The 21,379-nt window shown below is 43.7% G+C and overlaps 2 protein-coding genes across 5 annotated transcripts in view; one reads left to right on the top strand and one right to left on the bottom strand.

Annotated features, from left to right (window-relative positions):
- SNX25 (sorting nexin 25) overlaps positions 1 to 8,645 on the bottom strand; it is a 134,125-nt gene extending 125,480 nt beyond the window's left edge. Inside the window, exon 1 of one of the 3 annotated variants that reach the window (XM_040489925.1) lies at positions 8,052 to 8,645. In XM_040489925.1, the coding sequence (XP_040345859.1) occupies positions 8,052 to 8,459 (408 nt within the window). In that variant the 5' untranslated portion in view covers positions 8,460 to 8,645. Of the gene's footprint in view, positions 1 to 7,401; positions 7,548 to 8,051 lie in introns of those variants that run through there. The other 2 variants (XM_040489923.1, XM_040489924.1) reach the window with 2 other exon arrangements.
- An 8,302-nt stretch (positions 8,646 to 16,947) lies between these two features.
- Positions 16,948 to 21,379, top strand: part of CFAP97 (cilia and flagella associated protein 97) — a 41,959-nt gene continuing 37,527 nt past the window's right edge. The window contains exon 1 of one of the 2 annotated variants that reach the window (XM_040489927.1): positions 16,948 to 17,060. The gene's annotated coding sequence lies outside the window, so the exon portion shown is untranslated. The other variant, XM_040489928.1, reaches the window with a different exon arrangement.

The raw sequence follows: 21,379 nt of genomic DNA, 5'->3' as shown, positions 1-21,379 counted from the left end.
ATTCAGACGCGGAAACCCCAGGCTGGCTGACAAATGTACCAGGACTGGTCAGTGCCCATAGTAACCGCACAGAACAGGTCAGGCCCAGGGACACAGCAGGCACACTTCACACTCCCAACTGCATTCTCCCAAAGCAGAATCTGAGCTGAGAAATCCACCAAAATACAACCAAATCGGTTCCCTGGGCTTTCTGGAAAGCTCCACTGTGTTTGGAGAAACTATATAAGCACACAGCCCAGGGCTGACACAGGATATGGAAATAAGTAACTGGGCCTGGGCTCAGGGTACCCAGGAAGAGCCCTTGAGAAGGGCTGCTGATCACACCTATCATTCCCACCCACGCCCCCAACCCTAGTTTAGAAAGTGACCTAAGAGGGAAGGGTAAAAAAAATAAGTTCCAAGTTTGCAATTTTTTTTTTCCAAAAGCAAAGGTGCAACTTTTTTGTTTTACACAAGTCTGTACGCTATTATTTTAATATTTAAAGCCTTCTACAGACAATGTTCATTTTCTAAGCCTGAGCCTTTAGCACTAAACCTGCTGAGTCACCTTTTTAGTATAATTATGTGCATGATGCTGACTACAAGAACTCACATTTTCAGGAATCTGGGGGTACTCCCTACCCCCAAAACTATAAGGTTGGGAAATGAAACATAAGAGATTTTCAAGAAGGCAACATTCAATCATGAAGGTGACATCACAGCATGCTCCCAAAACAAAAGCAGCTTGAGATAGAAGACAGTGAGAAATCAACCTCCCAGGAAATGACCAGACTTTAGGCTCCAAGGAGAACATTCAAGCTTGGAAACTGTGTTCATTTTGTGAACAAGACAACCCTTTGTTTGGGGGCTGAATTTACTATTTTGTTTGTTTATTGGGGGGGGGGGCGAGGGCATGTGTTAGTGGGGGAGAGGAAAAGGGGAAGTGTGTGGGGGGGAGAGGGGGAGGGAGAGAGAGAGAGAGAGAGAGAGAGAGAGAGAGAGAGAGAGAGAGAGGGAGAGAATCTCAAGCAGGCTCCATACTCAGGGCAGAGCCAAATGTGGGGCTCGATCCCACGACTCTGAGCTCATGACCTGGGCTGAAATCAACAGTCAGATGCCCAAGTGACTGGGTCACCCAGGTGCCCCTAAATTTACTGTTTACAGAGAATGTTAGGACACTCCTGAAAAGATTCTTAAACCTATCTGTAATGATAACTAATGATATTTTACATCAAATAAAAAGCTCACTCAAATTTATTGCCTTTTATCTCCATTCACACAGCCTCATTAACTCTCACTTTTTACCACTGCATTTAACATGGTATTTTCTCCTCCTGAGTTTATCCCAATCACTTTCCATTTAACATTTGTAAAGCCCAGCTCTGAGACTATCACCCCTGTCTCAAGAAATGCCAATAGCTGCCATGCCCACAGACTAAAATCAGGTTTTACTCTCGATTGAAGACTTCTACAACGTGGCCTAAAGTACCTTGGCAATCCTAGCTCCTGTAATTCATCTCATATACTCAGGGGCAACTCAAATCCTAAACGGTACATGTACTCTGTCAACAGTTTGCTTTGTTTACTTTTTGTAAATCTGTTTACTTTTTCATAAATTATGAAAATAAAAATTGTTTCCTTTAGACAGTCTGGTAAACTCAAATAAACACTTTCTTCACTTCTTAGCATACATGTCCTGTGTTTGATGAGCATTATTATGTTCTAGGCTTAATCATGTATCTTCCTACTTAGAAGTTATCATTCCTATATAACTTGTTTCCTAACCTTAAGAAAAAATGCCTTCACAATGAAGATCTAAAAAACAATTGTCCTATATGTGTTATCATTGTTTTTGTATCAAGAGATTATAGGTGTCCAAAACTTCTCTCTTTGAATATATATTTGTGTTTTCTTGTATATGCATAATATATATATGGAAGAATAAACAACTATTAATATTGTCCGTAGGGAAAATTTCATTGTATACCCTTTTACACGTTTTGTTTTTTTTTTAAATGTGAATGCCGGGGCGCCTGGGTGGCGCAGTCGGTTAAGCGTCCGACTTCAGCCAGGTCACGATCTCGCGGTCCGTGAGTTCGAGCCCCGCGTCGGGCTCTGGGCTGATGGCTCGGAGCCTGGAGCCTGTTTCCGATTCTGTGTCTCCCGCTCTCTCTGCCCCTCCCCCGTTCATGCTCTGTCTCTCTCTGTCCCAAAAATAAATAAACGTTGAAAAAAAAAAAATTAAAAAAAAAAAATAAAAACGTGAATGTTATCATCTGCATAAAAAATTTAAAAATTATGAATAGTGTGAATTTAAAGGAAAACAACCTTTATACCAGACAGGGAGTATCCTGTGATTTAAGGGGTTCTCAAAAAGCCATCTTCCTCAAAAACATTTTTCCCACTATCCACCATGACTTAAATCGTCTAGTTAAAACTTTAGCAAATATTCTGAAGTATATTATGCCATTATCCATTATCAAATTATTGAGGATTACTTTATCACATTAGCATAATAAAGGAAAGTCACAAAGAGGCTGTGTATAGTCTCCCTAATTCCTGTTTCTTTTCCTTTTTCCCCTCAAGTAACTAAATTAAGTTTGTTTTACTCAAAGAACTTTTGTATTTCTAAAAGAACTCATTTAGGAATTCTAAAAGTCCTACCCAAGCCAACTGGCACCATGGATGGCTGTGTGAATATTTTACTGTCTCTATAAACATCTGCCCTCCCATCCAGTCTTCTCTATCAATCCAATCCACTCAGCCTGAGAGCGCAGGGACAGGGAGATTCTTGTTCAACTGTGAATCCTCCCCAACGCTAAAAACATGGCCCTGCATTTCCAGAAAGCAATTTCCCAAGCTCTTAATGAGCTTACTGCAAGGTTCTGACCCTTCTCCAGGATGCTGGGGTTATAATTTTAAACCTAAAAATGTGAGTAGGGGCACCTGGGTGGCTCAGTCCATTAAGCATCCGACTTCGGTTCAGGTCATGATCTCACAGTTTGTGAGTTTGAGCCTGGCCTTGGGCTCTGTGTTGACAGCTCAGAGCCTGGAACCTTTAGATTCTGTGTCTTCCTCTCTCTCTCTCTGCCCCTCTCCCCTCATGCTTTTCTCTCTCTCTCTCTCAAAAATAACATGTAAAAAAATATTTCTAAGAAAAAATTTAAAAAACAGTCAGTAGAATACTTAAATTTGCTATCGTCTCAAACAATAATCCATTTACGCAGGCAAAACTGATCTATTGAGAGCCTACCATGTGCCTGGCACAGGCACTGAGCAGCTAGGCAAAAAGTGATCTAACAAGATTGTAATAGCGGCTATTTAACAGGTACTCAGTAAATGCTTGTTAGATTTGATAAACCACTTGAACTTTTCTATCTGCCTGAACTTTGAAGTCTTTCATTAGTGTTTTCTTCATATAGTAGTGGACTTTGGTTTCCCACATGCTATTAAGCATTTCACTTTTGTGGATATTCTCGTGTCGGCCTTCTGACCATCGTTAATCACTTAGTTTTGAATTTATGGAACACAAATCAAGAAACATCCAACAAGTTATAGTGCAAAAGAGAAAATCCATACTATATGTGAATAATTGATGGGTAGAGAAGCTATTCTCTTATCTTCCTATTGTCAAAACGTAAGAAATAATTTTCCTTTTTTCCATTATACGAAGATGCGCTTTGTATTGCTGGTCCAATAATGAAACTAAGTTTTCTAAACTACTAACTGGCTTCTGCCATATTTCTCTTTCCGTTGCCTTGGTTAGATGAGGTGCTAAGGTCAAGTTAACTGTGACCAGTGAATTGGAGGCTCTTGGTCCAGGTAAGTTAACTGGCCTGGCGCAAGACCAAACACAACCTTGGACCGGGAACGCCACGCTATGACAGCCTGCTCAACAAAGGTGGGCTAACAACTGTTAGTTACCCCCCGGGCCAGGCCAACCCCACAGCACCACAGCTCCAGTGTGCTTGCTGGCCTGCCACAAAGTCCACGTTTTTCTAAGTGGGGCCCAGAGAGCAACTGTCAAGACCTTCTTGACCTTACAGAAAAGCTTCCTCAGGACCTGAATACACCACTGGATATTATTTCTACCTGAGTTGAAAATGATTGTTACCACTTTAATCAGCAGTAATTCCCACCCAAATGAAACAAAAATTCTTGCACATAGCAGATGCCCAACAACTACTACTACTGGATTAACTGGAGGGGGAAAAGCATGAAGTAGTGAGAACAGACAATTTTACCATCATCTGCAAACACTCCCTGAGCTCCTGCTAGATACAGGTATAGCAAAAGGTGTCAATCAGGGGTCCTAATCACATGGAGTTTACAGCCAATAACTACACTGTGAGACACACAGAAGCATTTTAGACACTCCCTGACACAAAAACCACTTTTCGCTTTCAGTGTGGCTTTTTTAGCTGCCTACTTTGAACGATGTATGCATTTTTTTTCCCTCTATAGGAGACCAAAAAGAAAACGAAGAAGACGGAAGGAAGGACGGACAGCTAGAAGGACAGCATTTTAGAAGAATCTAAAATGTGTGAGAACAAATGACGATTCCTTCCTTCATGCTGAATCAAAATTTCTGTAGTAATGTACTCACTGTATCTTACAGAGGCACCATTTGGTTTACTACTCAACAGCCTCCCCCTCCACATATGTTAGATGACCTGTGTGGTCCAGCTGCTACCCCCACAGAACTGACAGATATTTTACACTACACCACGTGCTTATGCTTCCATTCATAAAGAACAGAGCATTGAAACAAACAAAATAAAACTAAACACAAATTAGGAATACAGCACAACTAAAGGCTTGAGTAAATAGCACCAGTACTATTTAAAAAATATAAAATTTTATGTGAAAAATCTGCATTTCAATTACAACACAGACTTAGAAAGTAAAGTTTCTAATGTACTTACTTTCTCATTAAAGACTATTATAAGGATCCAAGTTCAAAAAAAATGACCAATGATCTACTTTCCATAAATTACATTTCACTTCTACTAGTACCTGAAATCTTCAGGATTACATATGCTGCTTCATGTTCTGTCACCTTTAAAGTACTATTTTCTCTGGGCGCCTGGGTGGTTCAGTTAAGCGTCCAACTTCGGCTAAGGTCATGATCTCGCGGTTCACAAGTTCAAGCCTTGCGTTGAACTCTGTGCTGACAGCTCAGAGCCTGGAGCCTGCTTCAGAGTCTCCTCCTCGCTCCCCACTCCTCCCCTCCCCTGCACTCTATCTCTCTCAAAAATAAACGTTAAAAAAATAACAGAATACTATTTTCTCTAATTCCTCTACTAAACCATCTTTCTGGATGCTAATCCAAGTTTTATCTACCCAGAAGTATAAGTGAGTTGGGAGGTTTGAGGAAATGTATTTTCCAGGAAATAGGATGGTAACTAACCCACAACATGCAGCTTCTAGGTCTTCAGAGGACTAGAATACTACAGGATTTTGACCCTGACCTCACCATCTAAACTTCCTGCTCCCACTTACTAGGCACTCTTAATCACTTAACTCTTATTTTTTGTTTCAAAAGCATTTATCACTAACAAAAAATATCTCCTTTGTTGTCTGATCTCCCATAAGACTATAATCTCCAGAGAGTAGGGCTTTTGTGTGTCTCATCGATTCAACCCCAGCTTGCAGAATAATACTTGGCTCATATAAAACACTCAGTAGGGGAGCCTGGGTGGCTGGGTTGGTTGAGCTTCCAACTTCCGCTCAGGTCAGGACCTCAGGATCTGTGAGCTGGAGCCGGGCGTTGGGCTCACTGCTGTCAGCATACAGCCCGCTTCAAATCCTCTGTCCCCTTCTCTCTCTCTGCCCCTCCCATGCTCATGCTCTCTCAACCATGAATACAACATCAAAAAAACCAAACTCGATAAACACATATGGAGTAAATTATTTCTTACAATACTCAAAAGAAATGGAACATCATTTACAAATCAATAAGCCAACTAGTAAAATCTTTGGATCCTTATTTTTCTGTCATTGTAGAAAAAAATCATGAGAAAAAACACACCTGCTTACCAACTCTTGCTAAATTAGATATGAAAAAAATGGATAGTTAAATGAAGGTTTTTAAAGGAAATAAACACTACTAATTTTTTTAGAATACCAGGGAAACAGAAGTTCCTATACCTTAATATACTGAATTCCTGATGGATTTACAGAGTGAGGATGCCTGACTTCCTTACCTACAACCCTCCAGCCATTATCTCAGGGCTGCATTTCGAACTGACAGACTCAGGACAGGGTAATTTTGGCGAAGAGTGTGATGATTTTTACAAGACTAAGTGGATCATATCATAAGCAAATACAAAACCCAGAGGATAATGATCCCTCTAACAAATATCCTTATGAACCACTGCCATTTCCCTTACCCGAATGTGCTTAGGCAACTTCAATTTCATGACAGTATCATTCAGTCCAGCAGCTAGTGCCACATTATGTTGTGTATTGATCTGTTGTGATTTCAAATCCATATTGTTTTGAATTGAGGTTGTTTTGATCTAGTTTGAGAAACCATGTCAAGATGCTATCTGCAGAACTGTTGTGCTGAGTGCTTCTCCATATGAATATATGGATGAATAAGTATGATGTAATGGGCTTTAAATACCAGCAGTTTGTGTGGTCCTACCCAGAGTGTTCAGGCAGGGCAAGGCTACTCTTTGCCGATCTAAACAGCTCTCTGTAGATCTTAAGACACTTGCTCCTGTTGTGGTCAGGCAATTCCCGGTCAGCAGGGGTGTTAAACCATACAGCAGTCTTGGGAAGGGAAGGGACATCTGTTCCTGCCGTGGTGAGGGTATTTCTCACAGGCAGTGGTACAGGCTGTGTAACTGTCCCCAAAGTATTAACTTCAGGGCAGCCAGCCCTGCCTACCAACACCAATGCCACTGTCACTAGCTACATGTCCCAGCAATTAATACCCAATTTTGGTTGAAAGGACTTACTCTACCAAGAACCAACTCCTAGAGAGGCACACCTCAAATAAATCTGGACTTTATTTCTCCACTGCCTGGAGTGGAGTATAATTCACCTATCATGGGTCTGTGGGGTTTGTTATTTCCTTACCGGATTATTGAGAGACACTACCCTGTAACCTATGGCTTATGAAATAGAACTCATAATTATATTCCCGCAGTAGAAGTTATAATTCCCATAGTAAACCCGTGTTAAATACATTATTAGCAGAAACAAATCTCAGGCTCGGCATAATGTGCCCCGAACAAAACAAGCTACAACAGAATCAAGTTTCCTTATTTGATTTAAAGGGTTACGTATGAGAGAAAGCTGGGAGGCTGAGCAAGTAGCGGTCTGGCACTAAGGAAGAGAAGAGCTCATTTGAAACACTCTCATTTCCTAGATTTTCTAACCACCGCCCTGCTGTCCCACCCCTCCCTGGGATACCTTTGCTTTTGTTGCAGACTTAAGTGCTATCTGACATCCCCTTTCAAAATCACAGAAACTAGCTGGGGCTGCGTTCTCAACATGGTGGAAGACAGGATGCCGCGGTAAGAAGTGTCCACAGCCTCGGGTGAGAGGTCCCGGCAGGGCGAGCTAAGCCAGACGAGCCCGTCTGAGCAAGTTTCCGCACCGGTGAAAGGTCATAAAGTTACCTCTCCCAGAAAACGGTTAGAAGCAGCAAACGCCATGATCCGCACAGGGCGCAGCGCGTGCGTACAGGGGGGACTCCCCTCGCCAACTGCAGAGCAACATTCAAGATTTGGATTATTCAGCTATCAAGGTTGTGCCTGAGGATGGCTGTGGAGCAGCTACACTGCCTAACAACGTGCATCCCGGCGAGCATCCCGCAAGCTCGGAGGAGCCCGGAGCCCGCCCCCGCTCCCCCCCCCCCCCCCCCGCGCGGGCCGAGGGAACGCTCGCAGCTACCCGCCGGGCCGACCAACCCCAGCCGGGTCTCTCTCCGGGAGGCCAGGCAGAGGGGACCGGCCACGCCGCAGCCACCCGGGGCTCCGAGAACGGGCGGCGGGCACCGGAAGCGGGGAGGGCCCGGACGAGGCCCGAGCGCGCGAGGCATTGGGGAGACCGGTACTTACCCCCGGCCCGCGGCGGGCGGCCGCGGCCAGCCGTCTCCAGGTGGCGACGAAGTCGGGCGGCGGGGCTCGCCGGCTCCGGCAGACGAGGGAGAACAGGGTTCCCAAGAGGAAGGCGGCCGCGGCGCAGCCCAGGTACAGGCTGAGCCGGAGCAGGACGGTGCACGGCCCCACACCTCCGGCCGCCTGCCAGCAACCGGGCCCCAGGCAGGAGAGGCACACGGCGGCGAGTGCGGCCACCGCCACTGACGCTCGCCAGCTCCAGCCTCCAGGGCTCCCCGGCGCCGCCGCGTCTTCCCGGGCGTCCGGCCGCCGCTCGCCCGGGGCGCCCGGGGCTGGGCGGCCGCCGGTGGCCGCTGCCGGCACGAGGCTGAGGCCGGCGCCGCTGCTGTCGGTGGCATCGGGGTGCATGCTGCTTCCTGTACCGCTAAGGACAGGCACATCTCCTGCCCTGCTGTCCCCCGGCGCTGCCCTGGACGGTGGCCTCTGCGCGGCGCCCCCTCCCCTCGCTGCTCCCGCCGCCGCCGCCGCCGCTCCGGAGGCACAGGCAGTCCGCGCTCATGCCCTCGCCGGCGGCCCACCGAGGGAACGGCTCCAACAAACGCCGCCGAGCTCCTCTCAGCGACCCCTCAGCGCCGCCACCCGGCGCCGGCCCCGCAGCCGTCCGGCCGGGCGCGCCCAGGTAACCGGACCGCGTTGTGACTTAAGCTGGCGAAGCCAGAGGCGGAGCGGGGGCGGGAGCGGCCCGGAGGTGCTCGTCAGGCGGGGGGCGGAGAGCGACCGCGGCCTGCTGAGTGACAGGTGGGAGGTGCCCGGCCTCGCCCGGCCCCCGCCGCCCACCCGCGGCGCGGGGGCGGGGTCCGAGCACCGCCGCCCCTCAGGGGAGGGGGCGCGGCCAATCGCTGGGAAAACTGCTAGGTCCCTGCCCTCCTCCTCCCCTCCCCCCAGGGTACCGTCAGAGGATGGAAAATTTTGCCGCAGGTGTCAGAAGCGCCTGTAATTAATTCTCCGGCTCAGGTGATCCCTTAATCCTTGCTCTGGGCTCTTCATTGACAAGGAACCTCTTCGCCTGCTTAGGGCTCCCCAAATGTCTGCCTTATTTTCACCTGCTGTTTAGACTCGGGGGGCAAACCATTCCTAAGCCTCACTTTCAACACAGGTTCCCTCAACGACCTTCCTTTCCCCACCCAGCCGCCTCAGGGAAGGGATCGACGACTGTGGAAGAGGAATGAAGCCTGAAGTTGCTAGTTATGGAAAGGCCCAGAGAAGTGGGCCTAGTGCCAGGGAGTGTACACAGCTGCCATAATCACTTTGGCTCCAAGTCCCTATATTTTTGTTACCAGAGATTCAGTACAAATGTTATTACCCACGCAAGTGAAAGCGGTCCAAATCGTTTTTAGAGAACGTATTTTCCTATTCTCCTATCGTGGTCCCGTCGTTAATATACAGATAATGTTTACCGAAAAAAATGTTGATATGCTAGATAAATGCTAGTAAATTACTACTAGGACTAAGAAAGCAGCAGCTGTATCTTTAATAGGTAAAAAGAATTGGAAAGGAAACGAAGGAATTCTAAAGAGATTAATGATTTAAAAGGATGGGTGATAGGGCAAATCCGGAATAGAAGAAAGGGAAGGAGAGGTAAACAGACTGAGAGAGGCAGTGAGAAAGGACACGGGCAACAAAAGCAAAGTCTCAAAACTCTCTTCAAGTAGGAGTCCTGAAGAATTTCAACAGTTTAACAGCACTATTGTTTTCCAATAAAATGATTTATATCCTGCTTCCCAGGGAGCATAGTTAAGAAAAATAAGCATTGGGGGCGCCTGGGTGGCTCAGTCGGTTAGGCGTCAGACTTTGGCTCAGGTCATGATCTCACAGTTCATGAGTTCGAGCCCCGCATCCGCCTCTGTGCTGACAGCTTAGAGCCTGGAGCTTGCTTCAAATTCTACGTCTCCCTCTCTCTCTCTGCTCCTCCCCAGCTCATGCTCTGTCTCTCTCTCCTTCAATAATAAATAGAAACATGAAAAAAAATTTTCTCGAAAAGAAAAATAAGCATTAAAATAATATTTTCAAATTCCTCTGACTATACTGTTTTTCAATAAGGAATCATCTGTCATTATTTCAACAAAGAAAAAAACATTCATATGATGTGTGAGTAAGATATTTGGTGGATATTCTTTGTGTTTTTACTATTTTTTAATTTTCTTGTAAGTATTGTTTTATGAAGAATAATTTACATACAATGAGCTGTGCAATTGATTTTTATATCTGCCAATTTATTTGTTGTTTCAAGTTTTTATTTAAATTCCGGTTGTTTATTCTTTTAAAACAAAGTATTCCAAAGGTTATTATCAAGAAGACATACTGGAAATATGGTATGTCGATCATCTATTGTCACATAACGAACTACCACCAAATAACCACTTTATTTGCTTATGATTTTGTGGGTCAGCAATTTCGGCTGGGGTCATTAGGCAATTCTGCTCTTGTCTTGGGTAACTAATGAAACTATGGTCTCCTGGTGCACAGGCTGGGCTATTTGGTCTATGGAGTCTGTTGAGATGGCTCGTCTCTGCTTCCTGTGTACTTATCCTCCAAAGGTCAGCTTGCCCTTCTTCACATGACAGTTTCAGGGATGCCCTGTGCAAATTCTTTTTAAGCTTTTGCTTGCATTACATTTGCTAATGTCCCATTGGCCAAAGCAAACATATGGCCCAACCAGTAATTAAACAGGGAGTGGTCTATACATGGACTTAAATATAGAGAGCTATAATTCATTGGTTGTATTACTTTAACAACCTACCTCAGTTTGCTCGACAGAATACACTAATCAGTTTCTCATGGATAATCTGGCTGCTCACCCTAATCAGTGGTATCCAATGACTTATCACTGCAAATATGTTAAAGTTCACATTACTTTTCCCTGGAATTAATAGTTCTTCATAATCTAATTCCATTTATCTATAAAATAAAGGACCTAAGTAAGGATAGGGACAAGGGAGACAGTATTTAATTATGTTTGCCAGTAAAGAGTTTGGCAATAGAGCTTTATCATTTACGTTTATTTTACTCTAATATTTTCAAGTTATGAAACATAAAGCAAAAAAAAAAAAAAAACTGCACTCACTTAGCTTTTTTTTTAACGTTTATTTATTTTTCAGAGAGAAAGAGACAGAGTGCAACCAGGGGAGGGGCAGAGAGAGAGGGAGATGCAGAATCTGAAACAGGCTCCAGGCTCCGAGCTGTCAGCACAGAGGCCAACGCAGGGCTCCAACCTACGAACCGTGAGATCATGACCTGAGCCGAAGCTGGACACTTAACCAACTGAGCCACCCAGGTGCCCCGCACACACTTAGATTTTAATAGCCAGTATTATTGCGCAGCAGATTATAAAGAAAGAATGTAAATTGTGTTTACTTATTATCTAATTTCTCCAAAATGCATGTGGGCCAAAAATGCTTTTCGAACTCATCTATATGCTGTTTCATGAAATATGAGCTGAGTAAAATATAAAATAGGCAGGGCACAATATTGATTAAATGTACTTGCATAAATTAGGAAAGAATTTTGAATATTTTCAGATTAACACTATGTATTTAATATTTAAAAAAATTTGTTCACATTTATTTATTTTTGAGAGACAGAGAGAGACAGAGCACAAGCAGGGGAGGGGCAAAGAGAGAGGGAGACACAGAATCCAAAGCAGGATCCAGGCTCTGAGCTGTCAGCACAGAGCCCAACCCGGGGCTCAAGCCCACAAACTGTGAGATCATGACCTGAGCCCAAGTCGGATGCTTAGCCGACCGAGCCACGAGGCGCCCCTATGTATTTAATATTTTATAAAGTTTGTATACCAAAAAGAAGCCAGTGTCTCTCATTTGGCATTTATTTGCTCTAAGAAAGAGAACATAATTATGGAAAATAAAAATTAGTATTAGAGGTTTTTTTTAATGTTTATTTATTTTGAGAGAGAGAGCATGGGGGAGAGGCAGACAGAGGGGGAAAAAGAGAGAGAATCTGCACTGTCAACACTGAGTCTGACATGGGGCTCAATCTCACCACCATGAGATTATGACCTGAGCTGAAATCAAGAGCCAGATGTTCAACCCACTGAGCCACTCAGGTGTCCCCAAAATTAGTATTAGAGTTTTAATGAGTCCTGAACAGGGGTTGCACATAGCAGGCCCCTAATAAATACTTTTGAGTGAATAAATCTGATATTCTTCCATGATAATATATCTAGGATAATTGAGTAGACCAAAAAAAGTAATAAAATAATCTCATATTTTAATGGAAACTTCAACTTTTGAAAATCCTTTTAAAACATATGTCCCCCACTATAACTCTGTAAAGGAGAAATGGTAAGCATGATCCCATTTTCCAGAGGAAGAAACTGAGGCTCAGAGAAGTTAAATGAGTTGCTCAAAATCACAGCTAGTAGGTGGTGGACCTAAATTATAGGATTCTGCTCCATTATGCTATCTTTCAAATACAATAGTTAAAAGTAATGTCAAAGGACAAAATTGCTTCTAAAGTATACAAATAATGTCCTTACCAAACCAGTGCAATAAGAATAGCACTCATCTGGCTTTTAAATAGACTGTAAACTTCTGTGAGGTAGTATGTGACTTCTATTCATTCTTTCATTCAGTCCAAAAATATTAGGAAGGTGCTTTGTTAAAAAACAGTATAGGGGCACCTGGGCGGCTCAGTTGGTTAGTCTGACTCTGGATTTTGGCTAAGGTCATGATCTCATGGTTCGTGGGTTCCAGCTCCACATTGGGCTCCGTGCCGACAACACCAAGCCTACTTGGGATTCTCTCTCCCTCTCTCTGCCCCTTCCCAGCTTAAGCTCATGCTCTCTCTCAAAATAAATAAATAAACTTAAAAAAATAAAAATAAATTTAAAAATATAAAATATGGTCTTTGTCCTTGAAGAGCTCACATTCTGATTGGGGTAGGGGGGGAGGAAGCATTAAGCAATGTAACGTATATTACTAAGGTATTACAAAGTTCTATGATGGCAAGAAGAGAGCTACTAATTCTGCTTTGTGGGAGTTCAGGAAATTCATATGTGAACCTAAGTCATTTTGCTTCCTCAATTTCCTCTATTCCAGCATTTAAATGTGTTGAACTACCCCTTTTAGATACTTAAAAAATATGAAACCTAACTACATTTAATTTCAATTTGGTTTATAAACTTCAACCCAGTAAAGATTTCATCCTTCAAAACTTAATTCATAAATTAAAAAACAAAAGTTTTCCATATGCTTATAAGAAGTTTAGTATAGATGAAAAAACCACCAGCTATTATCCCAAGGTCTTTTAATAGCTCTCTACAGAAATAGTCAAACTCATATTCTGCTTCAAGAGGTATACAATAAGTGGAAAAAAAATGTTTTTTAAGGGGCCAAGGGATATTATTTACATCTTTTCTGATAAAAGAGTTCAGATTCAATGAATTTGGGGAAGAGCTTTTTTACACCTCTGAGTTGATGACCCTCAGTGACCAGAAGTATGAAGAGGCACAGAGCAAAATCTCTGGCCTGAAGAAGTTTGTTTACAATCGACTTCATGCATTCGTTGATTCATTCATTCAGTACAGACTACTGAGGATGTGCTCTTTCCAGGAAAAGGCAAAAACTTACAAATTAATAGCCCAGAAAAAGAGCCGAAATTAAAGTTTAAGATATAAGATTTTTTTATTTTTTGTAAGACATACACAAAATTTAATATTTTGACCATTTTTAAGTGTACAACTCAGTGGCATTAGGTACATTCACATTGTTGTACAACCATCACCGGCATCCATCCCCAGCCCCTGGTAATCTCTCTTCCTTTTTCTTTTTTTGAAGATTTTATTTTTAAGCAATCTCCACACCCATCATGGAGCTCAAACCCACAACTTTGAGAACAAGTGTTGCACATGCCACTGACTGAGTCAGCCAGGTGCCCCAATTCTATTCTAATCTGTTACTGTGACTTGCCTATTTTAGGTACCTCATTCATGTGAATGGATTCATGTAATATTTGTCCTTTTGTGTCTGGCTTATTTCACTTAACATAAATGTTTTCAAGATTCACCCATCATTATAGCACATGTCATAACTTCATTCTTTTTTGTGGCTGAATAATATTCTTGTATGGATTTACAGCATTTAAAAAAATTTTTTTAATGTTTATTTTTGAGAGAGAGAGGGAGAGAGAGAGACAGACAGAGCCTGAGCAGGGAGAGGGGCAGAGAGAGAGGGAGACACAGAACGCGAAGCGGGCTCCAGGCTCTGAGCTGTCAGCACAGAGTCCAAAGCGAGGTTTGAACTCACGAGCTATGAGATCATGACCTGAGCCGAAGTCAGAGCCTTAATGGACTGAGCCACCTAAGGTTTGTTTATCTATCTTTTGTGGACATTTGGGTTGTTTGTCTTTTGGCTTTGGTGAATTATGCTGCTATGAACATGGGTATACAAACATCCATTTGAGACTCTGCTTTCAATTCTTTAGGGTACATTCCCAGAAGTGTAACTGCTGGCTCACATAGTACCTGTGTTCAGTTTACTGAGGAACTGCCATAGTTTTCCATAGCAGTTGTACCATTTCATATTCCCAGGAGCCAAACACAAGGGTTCTAATCTCTCCACACCTTTGCCCATCCTTGTTATTTCCTGTCTTACTTTTATAACAGCAATCCTAATATGTGTGAAGTGATATCTCATGATTTATATGCATTTCCCTAATGATTAGTGATGTTGAGCATCTTTTCCTGTGCTTATTGGCCATTTGTATATATTCTTGGAAGAAATGTCTATTCAAACCCTTTGGATAGCAAACTTTGACCACAGAGTAGACAGACAATCATCCCTGGCAAATGGTGCCAGCATTGTTTTACCAAGCAGAATTAAGTGAAATCCTGGCGGTTAGTCTACAAAAAGAACAAAATGATTCTGTGTATTTGTTGGTAGTTACAACCGAAAAGTACAAAATGCATTGTGAAGAACAAAAACAGAGCCAATTCCTTAGTGATGCTCCCTAGGCTATGCATAACCCTTAGTTCCCAGCTTTTTTTGCACTTCCTTGTAAAAAAAAAATACATTATCAAATACTAATTGAATTAGGTTTTTAAGTGCTGCTATATAATAAATTACTACACTCAGTGCTTTAAAACAACACAAATGTATTCTCTTTCTGTTCTGGAGGTCAGAAGTCTAAAATCAAGGTATTAACAGGGCTGCATTCCTTCTGGAGGCTTCAGGGGAGAATACCTTTTCTTCCCTTTCTCAGCTTCCAGAGGTGCCTGCTTTCCTTGGCTCAAGGCCGCTTACATCACTCTGATCTCCTGCTGCTTTCTTGAATTAAAAACATCTTTTAAATGACAGTTAAAAAAATTTCTTTTAATGTTTATTTTTTGAGAGAGAGAGAGAGAGAGAGCACGTGGGAGCGGGGGAAGGGCAGAAAGAGAGGGAGGCACATAATCTGAAGCAGGCTCCGGGCTCTGAGCTGTCAGCCCAGAGCCTGACACGGAGCTTGAACCCAAGAACCGTAAGATCATGACCTGAGCTGAAGTCGGATGCTTAACTAACTGAGCCACCCAGGAGCCCCTAAATTGACAGTTTTACTGAGATAAAAGTGACATATAACAGCATGTAAATTTAGGGTGACAACATGATATATATGTTATGAAATGAATACCACAGTAAGTCCAGTTAACAACAATCACTCCACAGTTTTTTTCTCTTGTGATAAGTTTTAAGATCTGCTGTCTTAACTTTCAAATATACAACACAGTATTGTTAACTATAGTCACAGTACTATACATTACAATCTTGCTTCTATGGCCACCCCTCCTATTAATGACTTAGCATCTTCTTGACTCTCATTTTTAAGAATCCATCTGATTACACTTGGAGCGCCTGGGTGGCTCAGTCGGTTAAGGGACCTATTCCAGCTCAGGTCATGATCTCACGGTCTGTGGGTTCGAGCCCCGCATCGGGCTCTGTGCTGACAGCTCAGAACCTGGAGCCTGTTTCTGATTCTGTGTCTCCCTCTCTCTCTGCCCCTCCCCTGCTCAGGCTCCGTCTCTCTCTGTCTCTCAAAAATAATTAAGTGTAAAAAAAAAAAAATCTGATTACACTGAACCCTCCTAGATAATCGAAGTTAATTTTCCCATCTCAAGATCCTTAGTCACATAGCCCAAGTCCCTTTTCCCACGTTAAACAGCATATTCACAGGTTCTGGGGATTAGGAGGTGGACATATTTGGAGCACCATTATTCTACCACACCTACTACACAACTGTGAGTTCAAAATCGAAAAATTATGGCATTCAACATATTTCACATTTTTCTCTTATTTTAACTACCCAACTCATTTACCAATAGTCAGAGGACTTTATAATGTGTCACCAGCTCTTGAGTCACACAACTAGTTCTTTGATCTGAACTTTACTGACCTAAATAATCGTAAAGCCACAGCCGCCCTCATTTTTACTACTGTTGTTTCGGGGAGGAGTTACAAGATCATTAAAGCCACTTTCCCAATTAAATTGGCCACCCTAACAACTAGGTCCACCCGCATTGCTGTTAACAGCGGGGGCAACAGCAGTTAGCACCTTGACGGTGCACCGGGCAACTAAGGGCCTAAAAGGTAAGCTTCCTCCCGTGTCCCTTCCCACCCGAGAGTCGCGGGCCCTGCCTCCCAGTCCCGGCCACCCACCGCACGGCGCGTCGAGCCTCTCTAGGCCGCCGGCGAACCCCCCGCGCTCTATGACGCCCGCCGCGAGGAGAGGAGAGGAACCACCAGGAGCCGCGCCGCTCGCCGGGCCCCCGCCCAGTTCCCGCGTGGCTCGCAGCGCTCCCTCGGCGCCCTCCTTTCCCTTTCCGCTGTCTCCGCCTCCGGAAGCTCGAGCCAGGCTGCTGGGAGCCGCGAGCGGAGGTTGCGTGCGCGCGCTAGCGTGTGCGCGCGAGCCTGCAACGCCTCGGGAGGCGCGCCAGGCGGCCGCAGTGGCCCCGGCACCCAGGTAAGCGGCGCGCGAGCAATCCCTCCTGCCCCGCCGCGTTGCCGCCCCGCCCGCGACGCGCCCGCCACCCTTCCCCTCCGGGATCCGTTTCCCCTCTACGGAGCCCAGGCTGCGGCGAGCACTCAGAGTCGGTATGAGGAAGCCAGCGTGGGAAGTTAGGAAGGCCGGCCGGCCGGGACCCCCTCCCCCAGCCCTTGGCTCCGCCGGCCCTACGGCCCGGCCGGCCTCTCGGGTGCGGGTGTAACCACAACAAAGACGTCCGAGCCTGCGGTCGGCGGGTCCGTGGGGCCGCTCGCAGCCCCAGCCGGCCCCTGTGGGAGCCGCCGGGCCTGCCCTCAGGACGCTTTCGCGGCTGGAGTGGGGACCGGGGTCGGCCGGAGTTAAGAAGTGGTTGTAACCAGGAGCTGGGTTCAGGCCACCGCCGCCCACCTCCGCGGCTTTGACTCTGAACCCTGGCGCCTGAGGGGCTGTCAGTTTTCTGCTGCTGCCTGGGGCCGTGGGGGAAGGGGGTGGTCCGGAGGAGGTGGTAAACTGACCCTCTCGAGTTCTTGGAAAAGGGATGTTTATTTCGGGCCGAGATTTTCGTGTACCCCACGGGTTACCTTCTTTGGACCGTATTGTATACATAATTATAGAAACAGTGTAATGTCACAGTAACAAAATGCCAGTTTAAAAAATGCCAGATTATTTGTGTGTGTGTCTGATGTATCTTGAGCGTTAGTATTTCTGGTTCTGTAAGAGCTAGACAAATGGTGAGTGTCCAAGCGACGCCCAGTCAGCTTTGACACATGCCGGTTTTCATTGAGCCCCAGAAGAGTTATTAAGTGATCTGTCATTTAATTTTTACCCTTTCCCAGTATGTGGTGAAGAGAATCTTTACAGTGTTATTAAATGCATATTTTTATTTACCAATGTAAATGGAATCTCATTAACTTGGAAATAAATGTTATCAGAAGGATAACTTGGTGGATGGGATCACTGGATAGTTTTTCTGTAAATTACGTTTAAACCACTGGAGTGTTTAAATCCTAACGATAACCTTGTCTGTTGGATGTTATGCCTGGAAAGTCTCCCAGGGTTTATGCGCCACCTCCCACGAACTGTGACCACTTAGGAAGTTGGGTCCTTACAACTGTTGAGGACTACATGAACCCTGTAAATACAAATAAGGGGATAGTTAATTCTGGTGTGGGGAGTGCGGTGGGGATTGGTGGGGGACGATTGTGGGAAACAAGGAAACTAGCTCAGGGAGAAGCATTGATTTTTCTGCTTACATAGCTAGCAAAGAGACTAGGGTTCGGTCTTCAGTCTCCTAACTCCAGACTCCCTCCTCGGGTAAACATTCTTTGAATGTCTAGTATTTGTCAGATCCCACTTTAGGCACTGGGGATATAAAGATGAGCAAGATGCCAGGAATTCCCAGTTTGGTAAGGAGATAAGGCGGGAAACTTAGCTATGAAAAATAGGGATTTCAAAGAAGTTCCTAATCATTTGGCTTACAGATTGATGTTGGGATTTAGACCTAGTTCATAAAATGTTAAAGTTGGGAAAATCATATCTAATGCATGAATTCCTTTTGTAGCATCCCAGCAAGTAGACATGTAACTCCAACATTGTCTAGTGACTTCTGGCTCATAATCTTAGAAAGTAGCCCATTCCATTTGAGCAGTTCTTATGTTAATTTCAGAACAGCTTCCTTATACATTATACATCTGTTGATGCAAGTTCTACCTCTGGAACTACCAATAACAGTTGTAAAATCTTTTTTCATGTCACAGTTTTTTGAGTATCTGAATACCTGCTTTCTCTTAGCCATTTCTTTTACTAGCCTATGAATGCCTTGTTCTGTAAACCACTGATCATGACTTAAATTCTAGACTCTTCCCCCTAGCACCCAGAACTAAATGCTTCATTCAAGAAGTAGTTTGACCAGCAGAATATAATTCAAGTTGTCTTAGACTGTATAGTACTATCCGGATATGATTTAAGAGTATTTTGGTCTTTTGGTTCCTAAGTCATGCTTTTGCCGCTTGGTAAGCTCCGCGTCTTTTTTCAAAGAACCTTCTTTTAAGCTGGGGTCCTCCGTGCACCTTACCTTCCCTCATTCTGTGCCTGTGCTATTAATTGTGTTATTATTTGGCTGTTTCAGAGTATACCTCCCCATTGGGTTTTTTGCTTATTAATATTCTGCTTATTTGAGTATAGCATAATCAGTAAGACTGCTGACTGTCTGGCCAGACTGCCTGGATCCAAATCCTGACTCTACTGCTTTCTGGCCACGTGGTCTTGAATATGTCAGTTAACCTGTCTGAGCTGCAATTTCTTCATCTTGAACCTCAAAGTTGTTACCAGTATTAAATGGTTGATCAGTGAAAAAGTGCTTAGAAAGTGCTTAGTATATAACCTATATGAATGTTAGCTTCTTTTCCATTTATCCAGAACCTTCTGAATCTTTATTTTCAACCGTCCATCTCAGTGTTTTTTTTTTTTAATTCACAAATTTGATAAAGCTTGACATCACAAGAAGCATCCAGAAACAAACTAATAACTTGAAATTGGTCAGGCCGTTTAAATTTGCTAGGCCTTAGTTCTAGTGTAAGGGGGTACAATCTTTTCCTTTCAGGACTGTTGGGGATCTCTGAGGCTACAGGAAGGGTATTAGTTCTAACTTGCATTATTTTGCCATGTACCATCTTGAGGAACTTTACGTAGGTCTCACTCAAGGTTATCAGGAATCACAAGATTTAACTTGAAATGCCAAATACACAAAGAGGAGGCTTGCTGGAAACATTTCAAGTTTAGTGTCTTCCAGAATTGTCACTCTCCTTGCCAGAAATAACTTTGGAATTCACTACTGTATTTGGAAAGGGGGTTTGGTCACAAGCTCATATTGGATTCTAGGGAGTCACAAGTTAATTCAAAGTTCTGAATTCTTGTTACCTAGGTTAACACTTTTAATTTACCTAAGGCTACTAGTTTATTTCATTTGTGGTGCCAGTGAGATTTGTTCCAATTTACTTTGTTAGAGGAAAACTGCTACATGGCAGATCAGCAAAATGCATGGCAATCACTGGCATGTGTATCTTATTTTAACTGTACAGACCATCCTCTCCTACAGAGAACTGCTAAAACCATTGCTAAACAGGTTCTGTTTTCCTTTAAAAATCCCAGTGATGAGAAGAAAATCTTGTTACCTTACCCAGTTTACCATCATATAAATCATAGATATCACAGCCATGTATCTTAAAGGTTAAAAAACAAAAACAGATCTTAGTTCCTTTGGAAGGACCATACTTTGAAGCAGAATAGAACAGTGGTTAATAACAGGATCCTTAAACTATGCCTGCTTTAGAATCCTGGCTGTGCCACTCACTAGTTGTGTGACTCTGGGCAAGTTCTTGCTCTGCTTCACTTTTCTCATTGGTAAATAGTAATAAAACTTCTTAAGCTTAGATACATTTTAGCTGTTAGTTGTGCTAGAATAATAGCACTAATACAAATGGGACTTAGTTATGTTAATTTTGTGTCTTTCCTGAAAAATGTAAACAAATTTTTCTGAAGATGAAAGGTGAAATGATTTGGATGATTTGTTTTTGAAAGTTTTTTTTTTTTAATTTTTTTTTTTTAACGTTTATTTATTTTTGAGACAGAGAGAGACAGAGCATGAACAGGGGAGGGGCAGAGAGAGAGGGAGACACAGAATCTGAAACAGGCTCCAGGCTCTGAGCCGTCAGCACAGAGCCAGATGCGGGGCCCGAACTCACGGACCGCGAGATCATGACCTGAGCCTAAGTCGGACGCTCAACCGACTGAGCCACTTAGGCGCCCCTGAAAGATTTTTTTAAAATGTTTATTTATTTTGAGAGAGAGAGAGAGAGAGAGAGAGGAAGGGAGGGAGGGCAGGGGGATGGGAGGAGAGGGAGAGAGAGAGAATCCCAAGCAGGCTCTGTACTGTCAGCGTGGAGCCCCATGCCTGGCTCATACTCGAGAACTGGGAAATGATGACCTGAAACGAAATCAAGAGTCGGATGCCCCTGAAAGATTTGTTTTTTAAACTGACTAGGAAAATTTATGCTTTGGGCTATGCCATGAAACCATTTGTTTTGAAAATTTGAAGAAACCTACAAAAATTTTTTTTGTTTTAATCACAAAGGTATTCGTACCCATGTGACAAAGTGCGAAAGAAAAAAAAAAACAATAATAACCCCTTTTTATTCCATCCCTTGACATTTTGGATGAAAGAGTTGATTACCTTACAAAAGAGGGTAATGTTTTTTGGAAATTTAGTGACAATGTTTATAAGAGCTACTTACTCACCA

Source organism: Herpailurus yagouaroundi, unplaced genomic scaffold (genome assembly GCF_014898765.1).
Source record: "Herpailurus yagouaroundi ecotype Mexico unplaced genomic scaffold, PumYag 181, whole genome shotgun sequence".
Classification (NCBI taxonomy): Eukaryota; Metazoa; Chordata; class Mammalia; order Carnivora; family Felidae; genus Herpailurus; species Herpailurus yagouaroundi.
This window is presented reverse-complemented; position numbering and strand designations above follow the sequence as displayed.